Source organism: Tenrec ecaudatus, chromosome 16 (assembly GCF_050624435.1).
Source record: "Tenrec ecaudatus isolate mTenEca1 chromosome 16, mTenEca1.hap1, whole genome shotgun sequence".
Classification (NCBI taxonomy): Eukaryota; Metazoa; Chordata; class Mammalia; order Afrosoricida; family Tenrecidae; genus Tenrec; species Tenrec ecaudatus.
The window spans coordinates 52,046,898-52,073,209 of record NC_134545.1 but is presented as its reverse complement, the minus strand read 5'-3'; the positions used below and the strand labels follow the sequence as shown (position 1 = coordinate 52,073,209).

Here is a 26,312-nt window from a genome sequence, read left to right as displayed (position 1 = left end):
TGCCCTTCCACCCACTGATGCTCCCTGGGACTTGTGTTCTGACAGGACATGGAGTTGGAGTTCATCACCTTGGTCAATGACACAGTGGGGACCCTGATGGCGTGCGCCTACAATAATCCTCAATGTGAAATCGGAGTTATCATTGGTAACTATTTGACTTGCTTTTTGGGAGTGGGAGAACTAGGACTGTTTGGATCTTAGTCTCAGCAAACTCAGAATGAATTGATGCAGCTGGGAAAGTGGGGTGTGGGGTGTGTGTGGGATACTTTCTTTAGGGGCAGCTATGTAGGAAGATGGAAATATAATACATTTATTATTAAACTAGTGCTTGTTGTAGGCTAGGTCCTATGCTGTGTTGGGACACAGTGGTGAGTTTACAGGAGTCCGTGTCTTCATCAAGGGTATGGAAGTAAAAACCTACTAAACCAACAAGCTGATGCCAGGCGGTGTTGGCTGTGGTATAGGACATTAAGCTGGGTGCCCTTGAGTGAGCAAGGGAGTGAGTGAGCCCAGGGATGCAGCCAGGGAAGGAAGGCCTCTCTAAGTGGTGACTTGTTGGAGGTTTTAAGGAGCCTCCGTGTTGAACGTAGAAAGCCATGTGGAGTTGCAGAGAAGAGAGGAAATAGGAAGTCTATGGCATCAGGCAAGGGGCAAGAGTCACAGTAAGATCATTGGCTTTGCCTCTGCAGCAGTCAGACAGCCACTGAAGACCTTGGGGAAGGATAAACAACATGTGCTTTTTAAAATGATCATGCTGGCAAAATCAATAATTTCCCATCTAATCCTTCACAGTGACTGCATCATTTTATATTCCTCCACTAATAGATCAGGGCTTCACCTTCTCCACATTCTTACTTTCAAGGTTTTTTTGTTTTGTTTTGCTTTGTTTAGGAGGGTAGTTGTTGAATTTTTATAATCCCAGTGGAGGTGAAGTATTATCTCCTGTGGCTTTGATTTGCATTTCCTTAAAGACAAATGATGTTAAACACAGATGTGCATTTTCAAAAGCTCATTTTTACTACACTTGATCAGAGTCAAAAGGCTGAGAAGCGATCAAAAGATCATTTTAATTGCTCTGTGGAGAATTGCTTATTAAAGGTGACTGGAAGCAGGTAGACCCTTAGAGAGACAATTGTACCGTCCAGGTGAGATGTGATGTGGTCTTGGGCCAGGGAGGCAGGGGTGGAGCCTTGGTTCCAGGGGTGATCGCACCTGGCAAGGAGGGGCTCCATTTGGGATACAATGAAACCAAATTGAATATTCCCTTCTCCTTCTCATTCCTTTCCCACTATGGTTTTTGGAATGGCCATTTCTCAAATTCTAACATCATCCCCCTCAGCCTGACTTTCCCCAAGGGCAGGATCTTTAAACCTGGTCCGCTCCCTCTGCCTTCTTGCATCCAGGAGCCCCACACAGCCTGCCATCCAGCTACTGCCCACTGCGTCAGTCTGGTGGCACACAGACTGGGTGTCATACCTGATTGTGTCACCCTCGCTGAGAAAAGTTTTTACCATTTCTTATATTAAACACTGCTTTTCTAGACTTCTTAGTTCTTCTGGTAGTCTTTCAAGTCCTCTGATTTGACTATTAGCCCGGGAAAGATACTCAGCTGCTTTTTAAAAACCGCTCTAGTCAGGAAAAACGATGTGATGCTCGCCCAGGGCCAGGCAGTGTTGTACATAGGGGTGCTATGAGTTGGCCTGACTCCACGTCATCTCATACCAGCAACAGTGAGGCACAGAAATTGTCTAATTCTAGGTGTATAATTCAGTGATTAAAAAAATAAATATGTAGCATTTTGTAACCATTGCCACAATCTTAGGTCAGATCATTTCCACCATCCCAAGAAGATTCCTGGTGCTCATTTGCAGCTGATTCCAGGTCTTTCAGTATTATATTATAAAGTCTTTGAGTTATTTCATTGGAGTGACTTAGTATTTCAACAGTGGAATATTGCTTTCTGAAGTGATAGTTAATGTCTGCCAAAGAAAAGGTTGTAACTGTGCTAGGGACAGTTTATGGAAGGCCATCAGTAAAGAATGTATTTAGTATCAACTAGAAAGGAAGCTAAGTAGTTTAGGGAAAGGATTGAAATAAGGATTTGGGGCTTAGGAAAAGGGTATATTAGGTTAAGGTAACTCATCTCCCTTTGTAATCTCATATTTACATTATAAAAGTAGATAATATGAAGCAATTTATTTTGAAGAAATACAACTACCAAATTCATTCTTTATTACCAATAATATTGCATTTTATATATTAATTCAAATTTTGTTAACCTCAAGATTTTATAATTAGTTTTGAAAGTAGAAATATTAAATTATTTCTTTCTATGCATTCACTATAATTAAATCTGAAATGGCAATGTTATTCAATTTTAATCACCGCCTCAAATTTTTAAAATCATTTTATTAGGGACTCATACAACTCTTATCACAATACTTCAATTGTGTAAAGCACATTTGTACATTCATTGCCCTCATCATTACCTCAAAATATTTCAATAACAAATAAACATAATATAAAAAGTGTTTTTAAAGACTCACGCTTAAAAAAATATACCATGATTTGTTGCAGTCCTGAATCACTGTAAGAATAGTATTGCATATAAATAATTTTAAATCATTAAAAAAATCATTTTATTGGGGGCTCATACAACTCTTATCACAATCCATACATCCAACCATTGTGTCATGTACATCTGTACATTCATTGCCCTCATCATTACATCAAAATATTTCAATAAAAAGAAAACATAATGTAAAAAGTATTTTAACAACTCAAACTTAAAAGCTATTTATTAAAAACAGTATTGCATATAAATATTAAGTCAAAGATGTAAAGCATTTTTAATAGAGAACTCTCAATGCTGTAAAAAGCACTGAAACCAAACTTAACTTTGATGTAGGTGACCTGTCACAACAAACACTTAATAAATATCTAAACCGAGCTTGCTGCCCTTGAGTTGATTCCGACTCCTAGTACCCATTAGACAAGTTAGAACTGCATTGTGGGTTTTCTGAGACGTTAACTCTTTACAAGAGTAGAAAGCCTGATCTTCCTCCTGAAGGGCTGCTGGTGCTTTTGAACTGTTGACCTTGCAGTGAGTAGTTTTATAACAGTCATGTAAAATTGATAGGAATTTCTAGGAATACAGTGTGCTACCATAATTAATACATAAAGACATGAAATATTAGTACTTTAATACCCACCCTAGTGTTATTACAAGTGTTTAATATATGCATGATTAATAACTCTTTGTCAACTCCTGTACATTGCCAAAGCTATATAGAGTCAATACTAGCAGTAGTCATTTGACTTCAACTTAATTTCTCAAAATTCCATTTCATCAACATGATCCTTTGAAACATGTATATTTCCTGAATTGATTTCCTTTGTTGCACTTTCAATATTACCCTTTTATAGATTTTCCAAATGCTTTTCAAATGTAACATGGCCTTCACCTTAAGTTCAAACTCATTAGAATTTGAGAACAAGGCAACTATTTCTGATATGCTATCACTTTAGATGAAATTATTTTCCTCACGTTGTTTCATGTGTTTCCAAATGTATTATTAAGAGTTCTTTTTTTAAGAGTTCTTAATTTTAACTAGCTTTTCACCCACATACTGAAAAATATCACTCATGGTTTAATTGCTCATTTTGTAATCTCACTGTAATTTTTAAAAATTATTAAAAGTTTATAAGATTATTGTGAGATATTTGTCACTAGAAAAACAATATCTCATATTATTCTAGGTAACACATCACAGAGGCTTTAGCATGCTAGTAAGGTATTGAACATGGCATATATACTGTTCCATATATATATAGTAGGATGATCCTTTAGGGGGTTCCTTAAATTATTTTCTAAAAATGTGGTAGACAATGCCAGAATACAAAATATTAGAATAAATTCATTATATTCTCCTAAAAATTCTTCCAGTTCATCTTCCTTTATTGCATCTTTAATAATTAATTCTGTGTGCACTCGTATCCATCAATCTTTTCTTATAAATTTTGTTGTTTCACCACCCTGTTGCAATAGTTAAAGTCTACAAGTCAGATTGTTTTAAGTCGGAAACTTCACACTGTCATTTTGCCATTTGATTTCACGATTATTTCTATGCAAGTCAATAAATTTAATCCTATCAGAGCCATGGTCCATGGTTACAGAATAAATCTGTTGTAAACCAATGTTGTACTCTGGTTTTGCCCAGCCAGGAGCCCTTTCTTCTTTGCATATGATTTCTGATCCTTTGTTCAGGTAATGGCACCAATGCATGTTATATGGAGGACATGAGCAACATTGACCTGGTGGAAGGCGATGAAGGAAAGATGTGCATCAACACAGAGTGGGGAGCCTTTGGGGATGATGGGGTTCTGGAAGACATCCGCACTGAGTTTGACAGGGAGCTGGACCTGGGCTCTCTCCACCCAGGAAAGCAACTGTAAGTACTGGACTGTCATACTCTGGGCATTGTCCCCAGGAAATAACAATTTATTCAGCACACCACCACGTCACCTAGGAGGCTCTTTGGTTGTGACCATTATCCACCACAATTAGATTACAAGGCAAGGCTTGCAATTAACATATAAGGTAATGGAATGATTTCCCTTAGATCATACCCTAATTCCAATTCCATCAGTATTTTTGGAGCACTGGAAAAATGGCTGTGAGTGAGGTCGCCTGGGTCCTGCCTTCTTAGAGCTTTCAGACAAGGAGTCTCGGATTAGACAAGTGAGGGGGCTGAGGAAGTAGGTAGGACTCAGCTGAATGCCTCATGCTTTGGGTTTCCATTACTCCCACTTACCACTTCTAATATATGGACTTTAATATGTAGACTTTATTCAAAATTCACTTGTTGCCCGTTAATGTTCTATAGCACAAAAAGAAAAACGATGTCCTAATCCAGGGTTACAGGTTGCATTTTGCCTCCATGTCTCTTTAACCTCCTTTTAATTTAAACAGTTCCTTAGCTTATCTACGTTTTTCATGGCCTTAAACAATACAGACCATTTACTTTACACAGTGTGTCTCTATTTGGGTTTATCTTATGTTTTATTTTGATTCCCTTTAGGTAATACACTTCTCTTTTTCTTTCTTTTGAGGAATAACATAGAATGACATAGAATAACAAAAGGACATAGTGTGTCCTTTTGGGTGCACATACTGTCTGTTTGCCATTAACTGGGTTTACTTGGTGAAGGGACAACCAGTAGGTTTTATGATCATAAAATTATTATTGGCCTCTTTACAATGAATAAGTGTGCAGTGAGGGCAAGTTTTGGAACATGAAAATCTCTTGTTCCTTATCAACTTGCCATACACTCATTTTAGCACTCATTAAATTCTTAAGTCCATCATTCCTTTTTATTAATAATCAAATAATTTCCTGGGGGCTTGTACAACTCTTATCACAATCCACACATACATCCATTGTGTCAAGCACATTTGTACATTCGTTGCCCTCATCATTCTCAAAACATTTGCTTTCTACTTGAGCCCTTGGTATCAGCTCCTCATTTTCCCCTCCATCTCCTCTCCCTCCTCTCCCATGAACCATTGATAATTTATAAATTATTATTATTTTGTCACATCTTACATGGTCCAATGTCTCCCTTGACTCACTTCACCACTGTCCATCCCCCCACGGAGGAGGTTATATATAGATCCTTGTAATCTGTTCCCCCATCATCCTCACCTTCACTCCACCCTCCTAGTATTGTCACTCTCATCTACTGGACCTGATGGGTTCATCTCTTCTGGATTCCCTGTGTTTCCAGTTCCTATCTGTACCAGTGTACCTCTCCCAATCCAGCCGGATTTGTAAGGTAGAATTGGGATCATGATGGTGGGAGTGAGGAAGCATTCAAGAACTAGAGGGAAAAAATGTATGTTTCATTATTGCTACACTGCACCCTGACTCCTTTGTCTCCTCCCCACAGCCCTTCTGCAAGGGGATGTCCAATTGTCCACAGATGGGCCCTGGGTTCCCACTCTGCACTCTCCTTCATTCACAATGTTATGGTGGTTTTGGCCTTTGATAACTGATACCTGATCCCTTCAACACCTCATGATCTCACAGGCTGGTGTGCTGCTTCCATGTGGGCTTTGTTGTTTCTCAGTTAGATGGCTTATATTTGGGAAGTGATATTCTGTTTTAAAAAAGCTTTCTTATCTTCACCATTTGCTTATGTTAGTATGGATGCATGGATTTTTCTATTTAATTGATTATGTATTTTTTTTCCTATTTCGGGTCAAGTATTCCTTATTTGGAGCCAAGAGGTTCCAAGCTCATCTGGTACTTTCCCAGTCTCAACCTTGGCATCAACTGTTGTGCCAAGGAGCCTGATGAATAAATGCCTTAAACATCTCCCAGACATTATTCAACATTAGAATTGGAGGCTTGTAAAGCAAGTATCTGTCTTTATTCACTTAAAAATAGTCTGTTCCACAAAATACAGACTGAATTTCTGAGTTCTTTAGATTTCTTTAGTTTCCTTGATGGTCTATGGCTTTGGTGTATACGTGTGTGTGTGTGTGTGTGTGTGTCTGTGATGAAATTAATTATGAAAAAGATCATCTATGATTTTGCATCATATCAGGCTTGAAGAATAAAAAATTTATTTAATTTTGTACCCAGGAAAAAGTTAGTGTGTTTTGCTTTAAAAATTAATGTGTATTTACATATAAGGATTTATATTTACAGCCCTTAATGTTCTTTCTTTCTTCTTGGGTTTTATATTTAGTTTTCAATGCTTTGACTACGAGGTACCTACTGTGTTTATTTTTCTATATTATTTTTCTTTTAAGATCATTGTATTGGGGCTTTTACAACTCTTGTTACAATCCATACATCAATTTATCAGACATATTAGTATATATATTCTCATCGTTCTTTTCTAGACATTGACTTTCTGTTGAGCCCTTGGGATCAGCTCCTATTCCCCACCCCACCCCCATGGCCCCTTGATAGATTATAGATGGTTATTATTTTCATATTTAACGCCAACCGTTGTCTCCCTTCCCAGTGGTTTCTGTTGCTCTTCCCCCTGGAGGAGTGTGTGTAGTTATGTGCCATTCATTGTGATTGGTACCCACTGTCTCCCCACCCACCACCTTCCCACTACCCTTTTGGTATCTCTATTCCCATTCCTGTTCCTGGGTTCCGTGTGTTGTGGGCTTTATCTCTTGTCTATCCCTATGTACATTCTGGTCCAGTCCACAGTGGGAAGCAGCACTGGGGTCATGATAGTGGGGGGTGAGGAAGCCTCAAGGGATCAGAGGTATATTGTGTTATCCATCAGTGCTCTACTGCACCTTGATTGACTAATCCCTTACCTGCGACCCCACTGTGGGGGGATGTTCCATTGTCTACAGCTGGGCTTTGGGTCTCCACTCTGATCCCCCTCATTTTCACCAACTCATTCTTGTTTGTTTGTTTGTTGTTTGTTATAAATCTTCTGATGCCTGTTGCTGGTCCTGATGACACGTAATGATCGCACCAGCTGCTGTGCTTCTTCCCTGTGGGCTTGGTGCTTCATTGTTGGATGGCCGCTTGTTTAACTTCAGGCCTTTCAGACCCCAGACGCTGTATCTTTTAATAGCTGAGCACCATCCACTGTCTTCCCCACATCTGCTTATGAACCTATTTTGTCTTCAGCTGTCGCGTCGAGGGTGAGGTGGGGTGGGGGAAGAGTATCACAAAATGCCATTTTGTTAGCACAAAATGTTCTTGTATTGAGAGGAGTTATGAGCTGAGGCCCAAGGCCCATTCACAGTCTCAGTGTAGTACCTTATAAATATATGTGCATAGGCCAATACCTCTATTTTTATGGATTCATGTATTTATATACAGTAAGTACACACCTGTGTTAAAACTTTATCTATAGCTTTGCTTCTTAGAGCTTTCCTCTGTTTCCATTTGCTGCTTCCTGCCCACCATCACATTCTCCCTTCTTCTACCTCTTAGGACTTCCTCTCAGCTAGATTGGCGCTGCTGTAATACCCACAGGATCTCTGCAACACCCTCCTGGATGTTGGTTTTAGTTCCCTGGTTGTTCTCCTGTCTGTGGCGTTGTTTTCTTGACACGCCTTTCACCCTCCTCCCCACTTCTTCCCCCAAGACTCTCTGGGGCCATTGGCCCCATTGCTTTCTCCCTGAGCTTGCTTCCCATGCCTGTCCTATATAGCAATGTCCAAACAATAAGAAAACGGCACGTTGAAAACAGAAAAGGAGAGGAAAAAAATACATGGTTCCAGGTCTGTCCACTGGCCTTTATAAATATCTCCCCACTGGTCCTGGGAGAGTTGGGGGCTGCCCCTCCTAGCCCAAAGTCTATTTGGGGGTCTCTAGGGGCTTTATGGGTTGGCTTTGTTCCAATTGCTGATCTGCTATGCTCCCTTCTTGGCTTGTCCCGCTGCAGGGAACTCAGGCCTCATGTGTCCCCACCGTGTGTCCCCATTATTGTCCTCTGTCACAGTACGCTCCAGTGAGGGGACAACATGTCTTGAGTTGTTGGCGGTCCTACAGTCCTCTCTGTCTTAGCAGCTCCGTGCAGGGACCTCATCCTCTGGGCTTGGTGTGTTAATATGGAGTCTAAGCCGACTGTCCCTTTCTTTTGTTCCTTCTGGGTTTGCTTCCGTGTGGGCATGGTAAGCTGACTCTTTCCCCCCATCTGAAGGTTTACTTCTAGGGCAGGGACCAGATTGGCTCTGCTTGGGGCGGCCCTGTAGCCCAATCTTTTCACGCAATCCTCCATGTGGTTACATTGCCCTCTTGGCTTGGTACTCCATGGTGGGGTCTGTATTCACACTCCCAATTCTGTGGAGAAACAAACCAATACACTTCCTCTGGATGGGTTAGTGCCCCATTCCCCCCATGCCATCATCTCAGTTTCTCTGCTGTGCCCCCTTTTCTTTATTTTTTTTAAATTAGGGGCTCATAAAACTCTTATCATAATCCATACATACATCAATTGTATAAAGCACATCTGTACATTCATTGCCCTCGTCATTTTCAAAGCATTTGCTCTCCAGGTAAGCCTTTGGCATCAGGTCCTCTTTTTTCCCCTTCCCTCCCCGCTCCCCTCCCCTCGTGAGCCCTTGATAATTTATAAATCATTATTTTGTCATATCTTGCCCTGTCCGACGTCTCCCTTCACCACCACCCCCTCTGTCGTCTGTCCCCCAGGGAGGAGGTCACATGTAGGTCCTTGTCATGGGTTCCTTTTTTCCAACCCACCCTCCCTCTAACCTCCCAGTATCACCACTCACACCCCTGGTCCTGAAGGTATCATCCACCCTGGATTCCCTGTGCCTCCAGCACCTATCTGCACCAGTGTACAACCTCTGGTCTAGCCAGACTTTCAAGGTAGAATTCGGATCATGATAGTGGGCGGGGGGTGGGGGGGAGGAAGCATTTAGGAACTAGAGGAAAGCTGTATTCTTCATCGGTGCTGCATCACACCTTGACTGACTCATCTCCCCTAGACCCTTCTGTGAGGGGGGAATCTCCATTGGCCAACAAATGGGCTTTGGGTATCCACTCTGCACTTTCCCCTTCATTCACTATGGTAAGATTTTTTTGTCTGTTGATGCCTTACACCTGATCCCTTCGACACCTCGTGATCACACAGGCTGGTGTGCTTCTTCCATGTGGCATCCCCCTTTCTCCCCCCGTCTTTCCCCCTTTCCCCTGCTTTATGTTGGATTCACATGTACCTCCTTGGGTTTGGTCTGACCTCCACCCGACTGCCTGTGCTTCCACCCATATATTGTGAGATAAGTGTCTTTTCTTCTATACCTACTGTGTTGATTATACTTACCTCAGGGGGTCATGTTATACTTGTCCTTTTGTGATTGGCTGACCTTGCTTAGCATAATTTCCTCTAACTCTTCCCTTGAAACTATGTGTTTCATGTGATTATCTGTACTTTTTAGTGCTGCCAGAGTTTACTAATCCACTTGTCTATCAATGGAAATTTAGGTTGTTTCCAACCCTTTGTGATTGTGAATTATGCCGCAATAAACATTGGGGCACAGATAACTGATCTGTTTTATTTCTTCTATCTTCTAGGTCTGTGTCCCGTAAAGGGATAGCAGGGTTATAAGGTAGATCAATTTCCATTTTCTTTAAATATCGCCAGATTGCTTTCCACGGTGCCTGTACATGTCTACACGACCACCAGCAGTGGAGGAGAGTTCCTATTTTGCCAAATCCGCTCCAACATTTGTTACTCTCTGATTTTCTGATTTGGGCTTACCTCAAGGATGTTAGGTGGCACCTCATGGTTATTTTAGTTTGCATTTCTCTTATGGCTAATGATCAGGATTATGTGTTTATTGGCCATATGGGTCTCCTCCCTAGGGAAATTTCTTTTCACTTCTTTTGCCCGCTTCCTCAAGAGATTAACTGTTTTCCTCTTATTGCAGGCCAAGAGGGTATTGTAAATTTTAGTAATAAGCCCTTTGTTTGATGTGTCATTGCTAAAAATCCTCTCCCAGTTGGTGGGTTGCCTTGTTACTCTCTTGGTGAAGTCTTTCAACGTGCACAGTTTTTTTATTCTTCTTAAGTCCCATTTGTCAATTTCCAGTTCACCTGTTTATATACCCTTCCCTATTGCAGTGAACCTAGGTATTCCATAGGCCAGTAACCTTAGGTTAGTCCAGATTACTTATTGATTCTGATTCTTTGAGAATTTATTTCTAGGTCTGTCATCCACCTTGAGTTTGTTCTTGTGCACGAGGCAAGGTAAACATCTTGTTTCATTTTTCTACATGTGGATATCCAATGTTTCCTGCACCACTAGTTAAAGAGGGAATCCGCCTCCCACTTGGTGCTTTTGGGGCCCTTATCAAAGATTAGTTGTCTATATGCTGATGGTTTTACTTCTGGGATTTCTATTCTTTTCCACTGGTATGAGTATCTGTCATTATGCCAGTACCACACTGTTTTGACCACTGCGGCTGTGTAATAGGTGTTAAAGTCAGGTAAAGGGAGTCCTCCAACTCTGTCCATCTTCTTTAGGAATCCTCTGCTAATTCTGGGCTTCTTCCCTTTCCATATGAAATTGGTGGTCAGTTTCTCCAATTCTTTGAAGAAGGTTGTTGGTATTTGAATCAGAATAGCATTAAACTTATAATGATCTTTGGGTAAGATTGACATCTTCACTATGTTGAGTCTTCCAAAGCACTAGCATGAGATGTTCTTCCATTTGTGGAGGTTGCTTTTGATTTCCTGTCATAGGGTCTTGTAGTTTTCCTTACATAGATTTTTAGTTCTTTTGGTTAAATATATCCCTAGGAATTTCAATTTGTTCTTGACTATTGTGAAGGGTACTGCCTTCTTAATTTCCTCTTCCATGGTCCTGTCTGATGTATATAGCAAACCAATAGACATCTGTTTGTTGATCTTGTATCTTGCCACTCTTCCATATTCTTCCATTCCATTGTGGAGCTTTTGGGATTTTCAGTGTACAAAATCATGTCATGTGCAAATAGCTATAGTTTCCCCTCCTGCTTGCCCAGTTGGATACCTTTAATGTTCTTCCGCTGTCTTATGTTGTTAGCTAGGACCTCCAGTACAATATTGAATAGAAGTGGGGACAAGGAGTATCCTTGTCTGGTCCCCCTTTTCAGTGGAATTGTTTTCATCTTTCCTCCATTAACTATGATGTTGCCTTTTTGTAGATAGCTTGTATTAGCTTGAGGAATTTTCCTTCCATTCCTACCTTCATGAGTGTCTTAATTAGGAATGGGTGTTGGATGTTGTCAAATGCTTTTTCTGAGTCTATTGATGTTATCTTGTGGTTCTTATACTTTTTCTTATCTATGTGGTACATAATAGTAATGGATTTTCAGATGTTAAACAATCCCTCATCCTTTGGATAAATCCTACCTGACCATGGTGGATGACATGTTTTATATACTATTGTATTCTATTGGTCAATATTTTGTTAAGAATTTTCACATCTATGCTCATTAGAGATATCGGTCTGTAGTTCTCTATACCTGTGGGATCCTTTCCCTGTTTGGGTGTCAAAGTTATACTGGCTACATAGAATGAGTTTGGGAGTTTGCCATCCTTTTCTATGCTCTGGAATACTTTGTGGAGGATCAGTGACAACTTTTTCCTGAATGGTTGGTAGAATTCCCCTGTGAAGTCGTCAAATCTGGGGAATTTTTTTGTTGTTGATAGGTTCTTGATAACAATATCTATTTCTTCTTTTGCTATGGGTTTGTTGAGATTCTTGACCTCTGTCTGGGATAATCTAGGAAGGGACGGTTTTCCCAAGTATTTATCCATGTCTTCCACATTTTTTAATTCATTAGAATATATTCCTTCATACAGTCCTTTGTGGCTATTTTTAAAATCTCATTGGGATCTGTTGTGATTTCCTGTTTCATCCATCATCCTGGCTATTGATGTTTGCTCCTTCCTTTCCTTGGTTAGATTCGCCAGCGGTCTGTGCGTTCTGTTGATTTTTTCATAGAAAACCTTTTTGCGACAATAATCTTTTAATCATTTTATTGGGGGTTCGTACAACTCTTATCACAATCCATACATTCATCCACAGTGTCAAGCACATTTGTTCATTTGTTGCCCTCAGTATTCTCAAAACATTTGCTTTCTGCTTGAGCCCTTGGTATCAGCTCCTCATTTTTCCCTTCCCTCCCCACTCCCCTCTCCCTCATGAACCCCTGATAATTTGTAAATTATTATTTTGTCATATCTTACACTATCTGACATCTCCCTTCATCCACTTTTCTGTTGTCCACACCCACAGAGGAGATTATATGCAGATCCTTGTAATTGGTCCCCCCTTTCTGCCCCACCCTCCCTCCACACTCCAGGTATCGCCACTCTCAACACTGGTCCTGAAGGGATCATCTGTCTTCAATTCCCTGTATATCCAGTTCCTATCTGTACCAGTGTACATCCTCTGGTCTTGCCAGATTTGTAAGGTAGACTTGGGATCATGATAGTGGGGTGGGAGGATGCATTTAGGAACTAGAGGAAAGTTGTATGTTTTATTGTTGCTACACTGCACCCTGACTGGCTTGTCTCCTTCCCACAATCCTTCTTTAAGAGGATGTCCAATTGCCTACAGATAGGTCTTGGTTCCCCAATATGCACTCCCCCTCATTCACAATGATTTGATATTTTGTTCTTTGATGCCTGATACCTGATCCCTTCGACACCTCATGATCACACAGACTGGTGTGCTTCTTCCATGTGGGCTTTGTTGCTTCCTTGCTAGATGGCCGCTTGTTTACCTTCAAGCCTTTAAGACTCCAGACAATATATCTTTTGATAGCCGGCCACAATCACCTTTCTTCACCACTTTTGCCGATGCACCCATTTGTCCTCAGCGATCATATTGTGAAGGTGAGCACACAGTGATACGTTTTGTGTCCTTTGATGCCCAATACCTGATCCCTTCAGTACCTCTTGATCACACAGGCTGGTGTGCTTCTTCCATGTGGGCTTTGTTGCTTCTGAGCTAGATGGCCGCTCGTTTACCCTCCTTGTCTCTTATTATGGTTTGAACCTTGAGGTCAATTTTGTCGGAGATTATGATTTCCACTCCTGCTTTTTTTTTAAGTTGCTGTTTGCCTGGCATACCTTCTGCCAGCCTTTTATTCTTAGTTTATTTTTATCCATGAGTTTATGATGTGTGTATTGCAGGCAACGGATTGTTGGGTTAGGTATTTTGAGCCAATCATCTAGCCTTTTTATTTGAATGTATGACTTGAGGCCATTGCATTTTAGAGTTATTATCACAATCTGTGGATTCATTGCTGTCATCTCGTGCCTTGTTCTTTGCATGCATTCTTATCTCCCTTCATATCAGTGTGCTCTGTTTGTGTGGGGGGCTTCATTCTTGTCTTCTTTTCCCTCTGAGGCCATGTTAGCTTGTAATTGTTGTCAGCACATTGGCTTCTGGATGGAGTTGAGCTATATGTTGGTCTCCTGTTTGTGCTTGGTGGATGTGATCCTCTGATCATAGTGAGTTGGCCTGTATCTTCTGCAGGGTTGTGTGTCTTGCAGCATATTCTTTGAGTTTTTCCTGGTCTGGAAGACCCTTATCTCCCGATCTAGTTCATGTATAATTTGCCATGGTAGAGGATTCTCGGGCAGGTACTTTTTTTCTTTCAGCTTTTGAAAGATGTTGCTCCACTCTCTCCATCTCTTCATGGTTTCTGCTGATAGGTCTGAGCATATTCTTACCCGAGCTCCCTTGTATGTGGCCATCTCCCTTTCTCTTGCTGCTCTTAAAATGGTCTATTTTCCCTCAAAGTTTCTTCTTGGAGTTTAGTCTAGTGGTGTCTTCTCTGCTTCCTCTGTGAGTGTTTGATTCTCATTCATTAAGGTTGGAAAGTTTGCTTCCAGAATTTCCTTTGCTATTTTAGCTGTAGATTTGTTTGTGGTGTCCTTCTCTGGTAGACCAATTATTAGAATATTATCCCTCCTCACAACATCTATCATTGATCTCAGGTTTTCTTCTGCCTCTTTTATTTACCTAATTAATGGCCTTTCTCATTTGCTGAGATCTGCCTGAGTGTCTTTGAGATTGCTGATACAGTTAGTTCTCTGCCTCCTCTTATCTAATCGGTAAATACTGTGGACTTGTGTGTGACTTCTGCAACCATATCCGTTAGCACCTCTATTTCCCATTGATGCATAGACTCCATTTCCTCTATCGTGGAGTTCATCCCATCAATTGTGGACTTAATTTCCTCTCTCATTGCATCCTGATTCTGCCTTGTGTCCCTCAACTCCTGTATTACTCCAAGCAGATTTCTTTTTGTGGCAGATCTGTCTTATTCTTTTATGAGCATCATCAACTCTGATATTGTGTTTTGTCTCTCGGGGGTTTTTTGGTGGGCGTCGTTTCTAGGAGACCAGGGGGCCCTGAGTTCTTTTTGTGTTACTGATAAGGGTGCTTTTGGGGGCTGCCTATGGCCTACTATAGAGGTGGGTCAGACTGCTGTGTAGGCTGGTTTCCACAGAGATTCAGTGACTGGAGTGGGGCTGGAGCCTGTATGTATGCATTCCCTGGAGATGCTTTTAACTGGTCTGTCAGGCCACGATTAGCAGCCTTTTTTCTTGTTTAATTTTTAAATTTCTTTAATGAGCTCTAGTAGAAGGCAAAGATGTGGGAGACCTCACTGCCACAGGAGGCATTGCTGATCGAGGGTAAAAACAGCCCCAATGTCCTGGTGTGGGTGCCTGGAGAAAGCCTCCATAAGGCGTAGGTGCCTGGCACTGGTAGGGGCAGCTGCTGCATTTGTGGGTGTGGAGCGCTGCACTGGTGTGGGACAGACCACTGCTGCTGTGGATGGCGGGAATGGAGGAGCCCTGTGAGCAATGGTAAGTCTTTGGGGGGGGCACTTGATGGGAATTGGCCACGGTGGGGTCTGAAGCAGTGTGTCTGATGTCATTTGGGAAGCCCTTGGACTGGGGTCACTTGTCCCCGGGGCTTTGGAGCCAGGCTATGTGTGGGGAATGTGCTTTTTGGACTGAGGATGCACTCCCTGCTGTTCCCTGTGGGTTTGGGACACAAGGAGAGTGCTAAGCTGGCACGAGCAGGAGCGGCACTGGCGGGATCAGGGAGGCCTCGGGTTGCCAGGGAGGAGCATGCAGTAGCACACAGAAGCACACAGTAGGGGCATGGGCCAGTATGGGCAGGAGCATTTGGGAGCTGCTTGGTCTTGGGCGGGGGCACGAGTGGAGGTGTCTCAGGCTACAGTAGGGGGAGGGGCACCCCAGGTACAGGTTACCTAACCTGCTACAGGTAGACTGAAGACCAGTTCCTGAGGCCTTTGGTGAATGGAAGAAGAGACCTGAGCTTGGTGGTGGGTCACCGCCAAGTGGAGAGAGGGGAACCGTGAGAGAAGGGAGCAGCTCTCTTAGGGAGGGCTGTGAGTGGGCAGCTGCTGTGAGGGGGTTCTGCCACAGCTGTGTAAGTCTTGGCAGGGCAGTTAAGCAGCTCCTGGCATGGTGACCAGGCCTGGGGGTGGGGTGGCGCAATCAGCGACCGTGGCCGCATCAGTGGTGGTGTACAAGAGCAGCCCTGCCGGCTAAGCTAAGTTGTCCCAAGGATCAGATCTCAGGGGATCCAGCTCAGGCACATGTGTGTGGGGGTGGTGGGGGGTTGACTTGTGGCTGAGGGAGGTACCCAGGGTTGTCTCACTCATCAGCATTCTCCCACTAGTCCTCTTGGACATCAAATCCACCATACACAAAAGAGATACCAGTATGTGCTGCCTACCTGAGCGCCATCTTCAGTAATAGTGTGTTTTTGTTTCATGAAATCAGAATAAAGATAGCTTCTTTATTCTGGTGGAACCTCTCTGGAACTACCCAAGCTCAGCTCAGAGACATAGCATCTTTCTCACTTGGAGAGAAGCTTGATATATTGGACTTTTACCCCCTTTACAATATATGCTTTTGACTATGCATTTTAATTGTAGGGGGAAATACACATAAAATAGGCCAACTTAATTTCTACATATACATTGAAGTAACAGTGATAATATTGATCAGTGATCTTCAAGTTGCGCAATGATTCTTAATATCCTTTTCCAAAGTAGTCCGCCACTAGCAATATAATGCTCTCTAAGCAAAAATCCTTTTCTCTCACACCTTTCCACACTTTAAAAAAAACTTACTGCCATCAAGTTGATTCTGATTCATAGTGACCAGTAATAATTTTTTATTTTGACATAATTATTAATCTCTTATACATGAATTCTTAGGATGAGTTTTTCATGCTATGATTAAATAACCTTGGGAAAGAATCTGAAATTGCGCCTCCTTTTCACCAACACAAGAGTCTCTGGAAAGTGAAAGTTATTAAGTTGCTAGCTAAGAGATTGGATTTTCAGACATCCGGGGAAAAATTTCTATGGATTTACTTCTGAAAAAACAGCCACTGAAACCTGTGGAGCACAATTGTCCTCTGACACATGGGGGTCACCATGAGGCAAACAACCCAATGGCACTAGTCCCCCTCCCATGAGAGGGACACTCCTACGGCCAGAGGGGTCTGACAGAGATTCCTGGAATGAAGCACGTGGTGACAGCAGAGAATCTTGGACCTCTTCTAGTTGAGCCCTTTACTTTTGTAGATGAGGCCGGTGTGGATCCACATGGTTGAGGGGCTCTTCCTGGTTTTGTTTTTTTAAATCACCTTAATGGGGGCTGTTATTGATATTATAATAATCTAAATATCATTTATATTAAGCAAATTTATACATATGTTGCCATCATCATTTTTACATTATCTTTCTACTTGAGCCCTTGTTATTGGTTCCTCTTTTTCCCATCTATGTGAACCCTTGATAAATTATATATTATTATTTTTTCATATCTTACATCATCTAATGTATCCCTTCACCCACCTTTCTGTTATTTGTCTCCCTGTGGGAGAGGGGTGCTATACATCTATCATTGCTATTGGTTACCTCTTTTCCCCGCTTCCCTCCCCTCCCCTTACCCTCAAGTTATTGCTACTCTCATTAATGTTTCTAACGGGTTTATCTGTTCTGCCTTCCATGTGTTGAAAGCTCTTATCTGTACCAATGTACATCCTCTGGTCTAGCATGATTTGTGAGGTAGAACTGGGGGGTCATGATATAGGTGGGGAGGAAGCATTAAAGAACCAGAGGAATGTTGTGTCTTTCATTGGTGCTATACTGCACCCTGGCTGAATTGTTCATTCAATGTGACCCTTCTGTTAGGGGATGTCCAGTTGTCTATAGGCAGGCTTTGGATCTCCACCCTCACCCCTCTGTTTCACCTCAGGATAGCTGTTTGCTTTTTAATCTTCCTATACCTGATTCCATTGATTACCTTTTCATCACATAGGCTGGTATGCTTCTTTCATGTAAGCTTTGTTCATTCCCCGCTATATGGCCGTTCATTTAACTTCAAGCCTTTAAGACTGCAGATACTATATCATTTTTTTAAACTTAAAAAAATTTAATTGGGTATCATACAACTCTTATCACAATCCATAAATACATCAATTGTATAAAGCACATTTGTACATTCATTACCCTCATCATTCTCAAAACATTTGCCCTCCATGTAAGCCCCTGGCATCAACTCCTCATTTTCCCCCTCCCTCCCCACTCCCCTCTCCCTCATGAATCCTTGATGATTTATAAATTATTATTTTGTCATATCTTACACTGACCAACATCTCCCTTCACCCACTTTTCTATTGTCCGTCACCCAGGGAGGAGGTTATATGTAGATACCTGTAATCGGTTCCTCCTTTCTACCCCACCATCCCGCCACCATCCGTCAATCGCCACTCTCACCACTGGTCCTGAAAGGATCATCTGTCCTGGATTCCCTGTGTTTCCAGTTCCTTTCTGTACCAGTGTACATCCTCTGGTCTAGCCAGATTTGTAACGTAGACTTGGGATCATGATAAGGTGGGTAGGCATTTAGGAACTAGAGAAAAGTTGTATGTTTTATTGTTCTTACACTGCACCCTGACTGACTCGTCTCCTCAATGTGACACTTCAGTAAGGGGATGTCTAGTTGCCTACAGATGGGCTTTGGGCTCCGCACTCCCCCTCATTCACAATGATACAATTTTTTGTTCTCTGATGCCTGATACCTCATCTCTTTGACACCTTGTGATCACACAGACCAGTGTGCTTCTTCCATGTGAGTTTTGTTGCTTCAGAGCTAGATAGCTGCTTGTTTACCTTCAAGCCTTAAAGACCACAGACGTTATATCTTTTGATAGCTGAGCATCATCAGCTTTCTTCACCACATTTGTTTATGCACCCGTTTTGTCTTCAACGGTTGTGTTGGGAAGGTGAGCATCATGGAATGCCAGTTTAATAGAATAAAGTATCCTTGCATTGAGGGAGTACTTGAGTGGAGGCCCAATGTCCATCTGCTACCTTAACACTAAACCTATAAATATATGCACATACATCTATTTCCCCAACTTCATAAATAAATATATTTACATATATAAATGCCTTTATTTATAACTCTATAAATGCCCTTTGCCTCCTTGCTCTTTCCTCTATTTCCTTTGACTTTCCTCTTGTCCCACTATCATGCTCAGCCTTCATTTGGGTTTTAGTAATTTCTCTTGGTTACATTAACCTTGATCACGTCCTACCAGGCCTTCTACACCCTCCTCACCACCGATTTGGATCACTTGTTATTCTCTTGTCCCTGGGTTTGTTAAAATCACTTCCTTTCCCCACACCTCTTCCTCTCCCATGTCTCCTCAGAACTGTTGGTCCGGTTTTTTCTTCTCCAGATTATTCATCCAGCCTATCTTATTTAGACAGACCTGCAGAGATAATAACATGCACAAAAAAGACCGAGCAAAACTACGCAACAAAAATACAGCAAAAAGCCATTGACCAAAAAAAACCCACAACGCAACTACAACAAAAAAGAAAAGCTTACAGTTAGTTAAAAGACTGTTTGTTGACTTTAGGAGTGTTTCCTGTTTGAGTCTGATGGGGTTCCAAGCCCTGGCCCCAAAGTCTATTTGTGCCATTCCCTGGGGACTTCGTTGCTCAGTTCCCCTTGCTGTTCTGAACTTCTTTCAATTGTGAACTGTGCTGCAGTGAACATTGGGGCACAGATGTCTGGCTGTGGTTTGTTTCTTGCCTCTTCGGGGTATATGTCCAGCAGGGGGATGGCTGAATTGTATGGTAGCTCGATTTCCATCTGTTTTAGATATCGCCAGATCAATTTCCATAGTGGCTATTCATACCTACAGGTCCACCAGCAGTGGATGAGAGTTCCTGTCTCCCCACAGCCCCTCCAACACTTGTTGCTTTCTGATTTTTTGAATTGGGCTACCTTTGAGGGTGTTAGGTGTTATCTCATTGATGTTTTAATTTTCATTTCTCTTATGGCTAAAAATCAGCAACATTTTCTCATATGTTAATTGGCCATTTGGATTTCTGCCCCTGTGAAACTTCTGTTCAGGTCCTTTGCCCAACTCCTCAGTGGGCAATTAGTTTTTTTTTCTTTTTGGAAGCTAACAGAGTTTTGCATATTTTAGTAATAAGGCCATTGTCTGATGTGTCATTGCTAAAGACGTATTCCCAGTCCACGGATTCTCTTATTACTTTCTTGGCAAATGCTTTAGATGTTCACAGGCGTTTTATCTTCAGTATATCCCACTTGTCAATTTTTGACTCCTCTGTATCTGTGTCCTTTTCTATTTCTCATAGCCTATATATTCCCTGTGTCAAAGTTCTCAAGTTGGTCCCAAATCCCTCTTTGATGGCCCTAATAATTTGAGTTTTTCCTTCAAGGTCTGTGATCCACCTTGAGTTTATTCTTTTTTTACATTTTATTAGGGGCTCATACAACTCTTATCACAATCCATACATATACATACATCAATTGTATAAAGCACATCCGCACATTCCCTGCCCCAATCATTCTCAAAGTGTGCATGGAGTGAGATACGGTTCTTGCTTCATTTTTCTGCAGGTAGATATCCATTTTTTCCAGCAGCACCTTTTAAAGAGCACATCTGCTTCTTTTGTATATTTTGGGGCCCTTATCAAAGATGAGTTTTCTGTATGCTGATGATTTTATTTCTGGGTTTTCAGTTTTTTTTTCATTGGTCTGAGTATCTGTCATTATAACAATACTATGCAGTTTTGACAACTGTGGCTGTATAATACTGCTAAAGTCAGGTAAAGCAAGCCCTCCCACTAGTCCTTCTTCTTGAGGAGTTATCTGCTAATTCTGGGCTTCTTCCCTCTCCATATGAAATTGGTGATCAGTTTTTCCATTTCTTTGAAGAAAGATGAGGGTAATTGTATCGGGATTGCATTAAACTTATATAGTGCCTCGGGCAGAACTGACATCTTGACTATACTGAGTCTTCCAATCCAAGAGCATGGGATATGCTTCCATTCGTTGAGGTCACTCTGGGTTTCTTGTAATAGTGTTCTCTAGTTTTCCTCATATAGCTCTTTTGTTCTTTTAGTCAGGTATGTCCCTAGATATTTCAATTTATGGTGGGCTATTGTTAAGGGTGCCACCTTTTTGATCTCCTCTTCTGTGGTCTTATCCAATGTGTATAGCAGTCTGATCGACTTCTGTTTGTTGTTCTTGTATCCTACCACTCTGCCAAACTCCTCTATTGTTTCCAGTACTCCCTTTGTGGAGCTTTTATGATTTTCCATATATAACATCATATCATCTGCAAATAATTATAGTTTCGCCTCTTCCTTCCCCAGACAAATACCTTTGATGTCTTTTCTTTGCCTTAAGCTGTTAGCTAAAACCTCCATCACGATATTAAGTAAAAGTGGGACAAGGGACATCCTTGTCTAGTCCCCTTTTTCAGTGGGATTATGTTAGTCTTTTCTCAATTGACTACCACGTTGGCTCTTGTTTTTTCATATATAGCTTGTATTATCTTGAGGAACTTTCCTTCCATTCCTATCTTCTCAAGTGTCTTAAACAGGAATTGGTGTGTTGTCGAATGCTTTTTCTGCGTCTATTGATATTATCATGTAGTTCTTATAGTTTTTCATGTCAATATGGCGAATGATACTAATGGTCATTTGTATGTTGAACCATCCCTGCAAGAGTTTGTGTAGGATTGGTGTTAGTTCTTCCCTAAATGATTGGTAGATTTCTCCAGTGAAGCCATCTGGTCCAGAGGATTTTTTTGTTGGTAATCCCTTGTTAACCTTGTCTATTTCTTATATTGCTATGGGTCTGTTGAGATTCTTGGAGTCCTTTGGGGATAGTCTAGGGAGGGATTGTTTTTCCAAGAATTTGTCCATGTCTTCCAAGTTGCTGAATTCATTAGAGTACAATCATTCATATTACTGTATAATTATCCCTTTGATTTCATTAGGGTCTGTTGTAATGTCCCCTCTTTCATCCCTAATTCTTGCTATTGAAATTTGTTCCCTCTTTTCTTTGGTTAGGTTTGCCAATGGTCAGTCAATTCTGTTTATCCTTTCAAAGAACCAACTTTTAGCAGCTTTAATTTTTTCCATAGTTTTCTTATTTTCCCTCTCCTGAATCTCAGCCCTGATTTTTATTATTTCTTTTCTTTTGCTATTAGTACGATTGTCCTGATGACTCTGCTCTAGTTGTTGTAAATTTTGTGCCAGCATATCAATCATGAGTCTCTCTTCCCTTCTCAGGTGTGCATGTATTGCTATGAAACTTCCTCTGATGACTGCCTTTGCTGTGTCCCATAAGTTTTGGTATGACATGTAATTGTTTCTTATTGGTTTCTAGAAATTTCCTAATTTCATTCTGGTCTGTGCCAGTGTGCACTCCTTTTGCAATAAAGAGGTATTCTTCCTCCAATAGTTTGCTCTTGCTTTATCTTCCTTTTGTTATTTCCAGCCTTATGGCACAAAGGTCAGAGAGAGAGGTCTATATGATATCAATGTGCTTTTTTTAAAAAAACATTTTATTAGGGCCTCATACAACTCTTATCACAATCCATACATAGACATGCATCAATTGTATAAAGCACATGATATCAATGTGCTTCAATTTATGTAGATTCACTTTATGCCCCAGCATGTGGTCTATCTTTGAATATGTGCCTTGCGAACTTGAAAAGATTGTCAACTTTTGGTATTTGGATCAAAAGCTCTGTAAATATCTATCATGTCAAATTGTCTAATTTGTGTTCTATCTTTTTCAGAGCGTGGTGTACTGAAGTCACCCACTATAATTGTTAAGACTGATTTCTTTTTTCATCTTTTAGAGTGTTTGGTTGATATATTCAGCGGGTCTCTCATTCAGGAAATATATGTTTACAATGCTTAGTGGTTCTTTACTGTTCCCATGAACATTATACAGTGTCCCTCTTTATCTCTTTTTATGCTTTGAATTTGAGGTCAATTTTATGTGCGATTAGGATTGCAGCATCAGCTTCTTTTGAATTGCTTTGCTTGGTATACCTTTCTTCAGCCTTTGATTCTCATTCTATTTTTGTCCGTAGTCTCAGGCTGTGTCTCCTGTAGGCAGCAGATTGATGGGTTATAATTTCTAAGGCAGTCTGCTAGCCTCAGCCTTTTAATGCCTGAGTTCAGTACATTAATATTCAGGGTTATTATCTCCATATGTGTACTCTGTGATGTCATCTTATTTCTTTTGTGTTGGGTATTTTCCTACCGTCCTTTCTTATTAGTGTGTTGTGCATGTGTGTGTGTTTGCATCATTCTTGACTTCTTTCCATACTTAATCAAATGCTATCTTGGGGTCTGTTTTCTCTTTGTGGCCCTCTGGATAAGGTTGTTCTCTGCGGTGGTCTCTTATTTATGCTTGGTGAGTGCTGTTCTTCTGCCCATACTGGGTCAGCAAGAATCTTGTAGGGCTGGGTTTCTTCTAACATATTCCTTGACTTTTTCCTTGTCTGGAAAGACTGTTCCCCATCTATCTTTATCTATAATTTATCTGGGTAGAGTATTCTTGGGTTTGCATTGTTTTTCTTCAATTTTTGGGCTATGTTTCTCCACTCTTTCCTCTTCTCCATAGTTTCAGCTGATATATATGAGTATATTCTTATTTGGGAACCTTTATATGTGATTGCTTGTTTTTCCCTAGCTGCTCTCATGATTTTCTCCTTTTCCTCAAAGTTGGATAATTTAACTCTTATGTGCCTTGGTGACTTCTTGCGATCCAGTTTTGCTGGGATTCTTTCAGCCTCCTGAATGGTTGCCTGGTTTTCATTCATTAAGCTGGGGAAGTTTTCCTCCAAGAATTCTCTCACAATGGTTGCAGATGACTTCTTTGTTGTGTATTCCTCTGGTATTCCAATTATTCTGATGTTCATCTTCATAGCATCAGACATAGCTCTTAGGTTTTCTTCAGCTTCTCTGATGATCTTATTAGATTTTTGTTCACGTTTGTTAAAGTCTGCTGGGCTGTCCTCCAAGTCACTGATATGGTTCTCTGCTTCTTCCAGTCAATTCTCGAGGTCCATGAGTCTACTACTGTTTTTTTCATCTCCTCCCTAAGATCTTGTGTTTCCCTTTGGTGTATGGCCTTTATCTCCTCTATCATTTCATCATTTTTCTGTATTATTTCCCTCATATCCTGAATGACTCCAAGCAGCATTCTGAAAATTTCTTTCTATGGCAGCTGAATGTCTGCTTCTTCTATGCATGTTGTTAGGTTCAGGACATCTTCTGCTATTGCCTTTTTTTCTCCTGTTTTTCTGTGTTTTCGTTGAGGTCGTTGGGGCTGATTGCTGTTTGCATTGTATTGTTTTAGAGGAGGCAGGTGCCATTTTCCAGGGAGTCAAAGAGCACTGGCTCTCTCTGGAAGACCCATAGGAATGTCTCTTCTAACTGCCTACATCTAATTTCACTGTGGAATTAGCCTACCACTTTATCTTTTTGTGGCTTCACTTTCAAGGTGAGTGCCCCCAGAAGGCTGGTGGGTTGCCTGCTTTGGTGTAGAACACTGTGATTGGTGGGCAGAATTTCCCTGGCCAGGTAGATCACTGCGGAGGTTCAGCAGAGATTCCTTAGAACATTGGCGAATTTTGGCCAAGCTGCTTTAGACCTTGTGAAGCACTAAGGTAGGCGGGAGGAAGTTCCCTCAGTCACATGGGACAACAGCGGAAAAATAGGAGCTCCCCAGCCACATAGGCAGGTATTCCCCACTAAGAAGTTGGACAGAGTATCTCATGGTAGAAATCGGCCAGGCTTTGGGCTGTGCTGCACAGGGTGGAGCTCACCTTACTGGGTTTGGAGCAGGCGTAAATGCCTTAGGCTAAGGGGGAGTGGTCTGGAAGTGAGCAGTGGTGTGTGAGAGAACAGGGAAAAGACAAAGAGGAGAAAAAAAACTAAGCCTTCTGAGACTGTGGGGGGATAGAGATAAGAGAGGCAAACAAAAGTAACAATATAGCTGTGCCCGATCACTGCCCATGGGGCTGCTAGGTTTTACCCCTGACCCGAGATGGTGGCAAGCTGTGGCTGTGTTGAGATAAAGCCCCTGTGATGGCTCCAAATGGTTCCGGCTCCAGCCAAGACAGTAGTGTGGCTAAAGTTAAACCCTAGCTGGCCTCCACTGTGGTAAGCCAACGCCCCCAACCCCTCAAAACCGTGTGGATCTGTGCCTACTTATTTTTATGATACTCCTCCTGTGATCCAGCGTGTTGAATTTCCCTCTTAGTAACTCTCCTGGGCAGATTTCTGCGGAGTTCTTATGGCATGTGTTACTCAGTCACAATCTTTCCGGAAGTAGACACTTTATCTTTTAATAGCTTGCACCATCAACTTTCTTCAGAGTTGCTCATATACCCATTTTGTCTTCAGCAATCATGTTGGGAAGGCTTGTATCACAGAGTGCTGGTTTATCAGATCAACGTGTTCTTGTGTTGAGTGAACACTTAATTAGAGGTCCAAAGTCCATCTGCTACCTTTAATAATCTAACATGTATATATATGTACATAGATCAATATCCCTATTCTTGTATAGTAATATATTTTCATAGATACATACCAATATTTATGTCTCTTTATATGGATTTTGCCTGCTAGTACTTTCATCTGTTTCTGTTTATTTGCCTCTTGTCCTACTATCATGTTCACCTTCATTCAGTTCTCAGGAATTCCTCTTGGCTACATTGCATATCGTGTGTTGTGCCTCGTGGTCTTTGGGAAAAGAATGCTGAAGAGCCCAAGTCATTTCTTCCACTCATCTCTTGACCACATTGCAGGTTTGAGAAGATGATCAGTGGCTTGTACCTGGGGGAACTGGTCAGGCTCATCTTGCTGAAGATGACCAGGGCTGGCCTCCTGTTTGGTGGCAAGACATCCTCTGCTCTCCACACCAAGGACAAGATTGAGACATGGCACGTGGCTGCCATGGAGAAGTAAGCTGCTGGCTGGTCCCACCTGCCTTGGTTCTGCAGAGGACTGGGGCAGGATCAACATGTGGTCTGCTTAGCAATCATGGGGAAGCCCTGGGAAGCAGATCTTCTTACAATATTAGGACCTTTTTGGAGCCAAGTTAAGAACCTCTGACACCTGGTCCCTTTAGGTACTGATTTGACTGTGGTGACTTGAGGCCTTTCACACAGTAACCAGCAATGGGAACTGTCTAGTGAAGGTGGCTGGCCCCAGTCAATTTAGGATCCTGCCTCCTCAGGCCTACAAACTGTGGCATTGCCCTGAGCTTGGTAATCAGTTTAGATACTGAGTTATGTAGAGTGTTACCTGCCCACAGAGTCTGTTGTGTCCAATTGGTGGAGGTGGATTTCCTATGAAGTCGGTGTAACTCAGGGTGGTCAAAATCATGGGCTTT

The 26,312-nt window shown here is 41.6% G+C and overlaps 1 protein-coding gene across 1 annotated transcript in view; it reads left to right on the top strand.

Moving 5' to 3' along the window:
* Nucleotides 1-26,312, top strand: part of LOC142428722 (hexokinase HKDC1-like) — a 74,903-nt gene that overhangs the window by 16,818 nt on the left and 31,773 nt on the right. Inside the window, exons 5-7 of the mRNA XM_075533504.1 lie at nucleotides 46-145; nucleotides 4,268-4,451; nucleotides 25,726-25,881. Of these exons, the coding sequence (XP_075389619.1) occupies nucleotides 46-145; nucleotides 4,268-4,451; nucleotides 25,726-25,881 (440 nt within the window). The remainder of the gene's footprint in view (nucleotides 1-45; nucleotides 146-4,267; nucleotides 4,452-25,725; nucleotides 25,882-26,312) is intronic.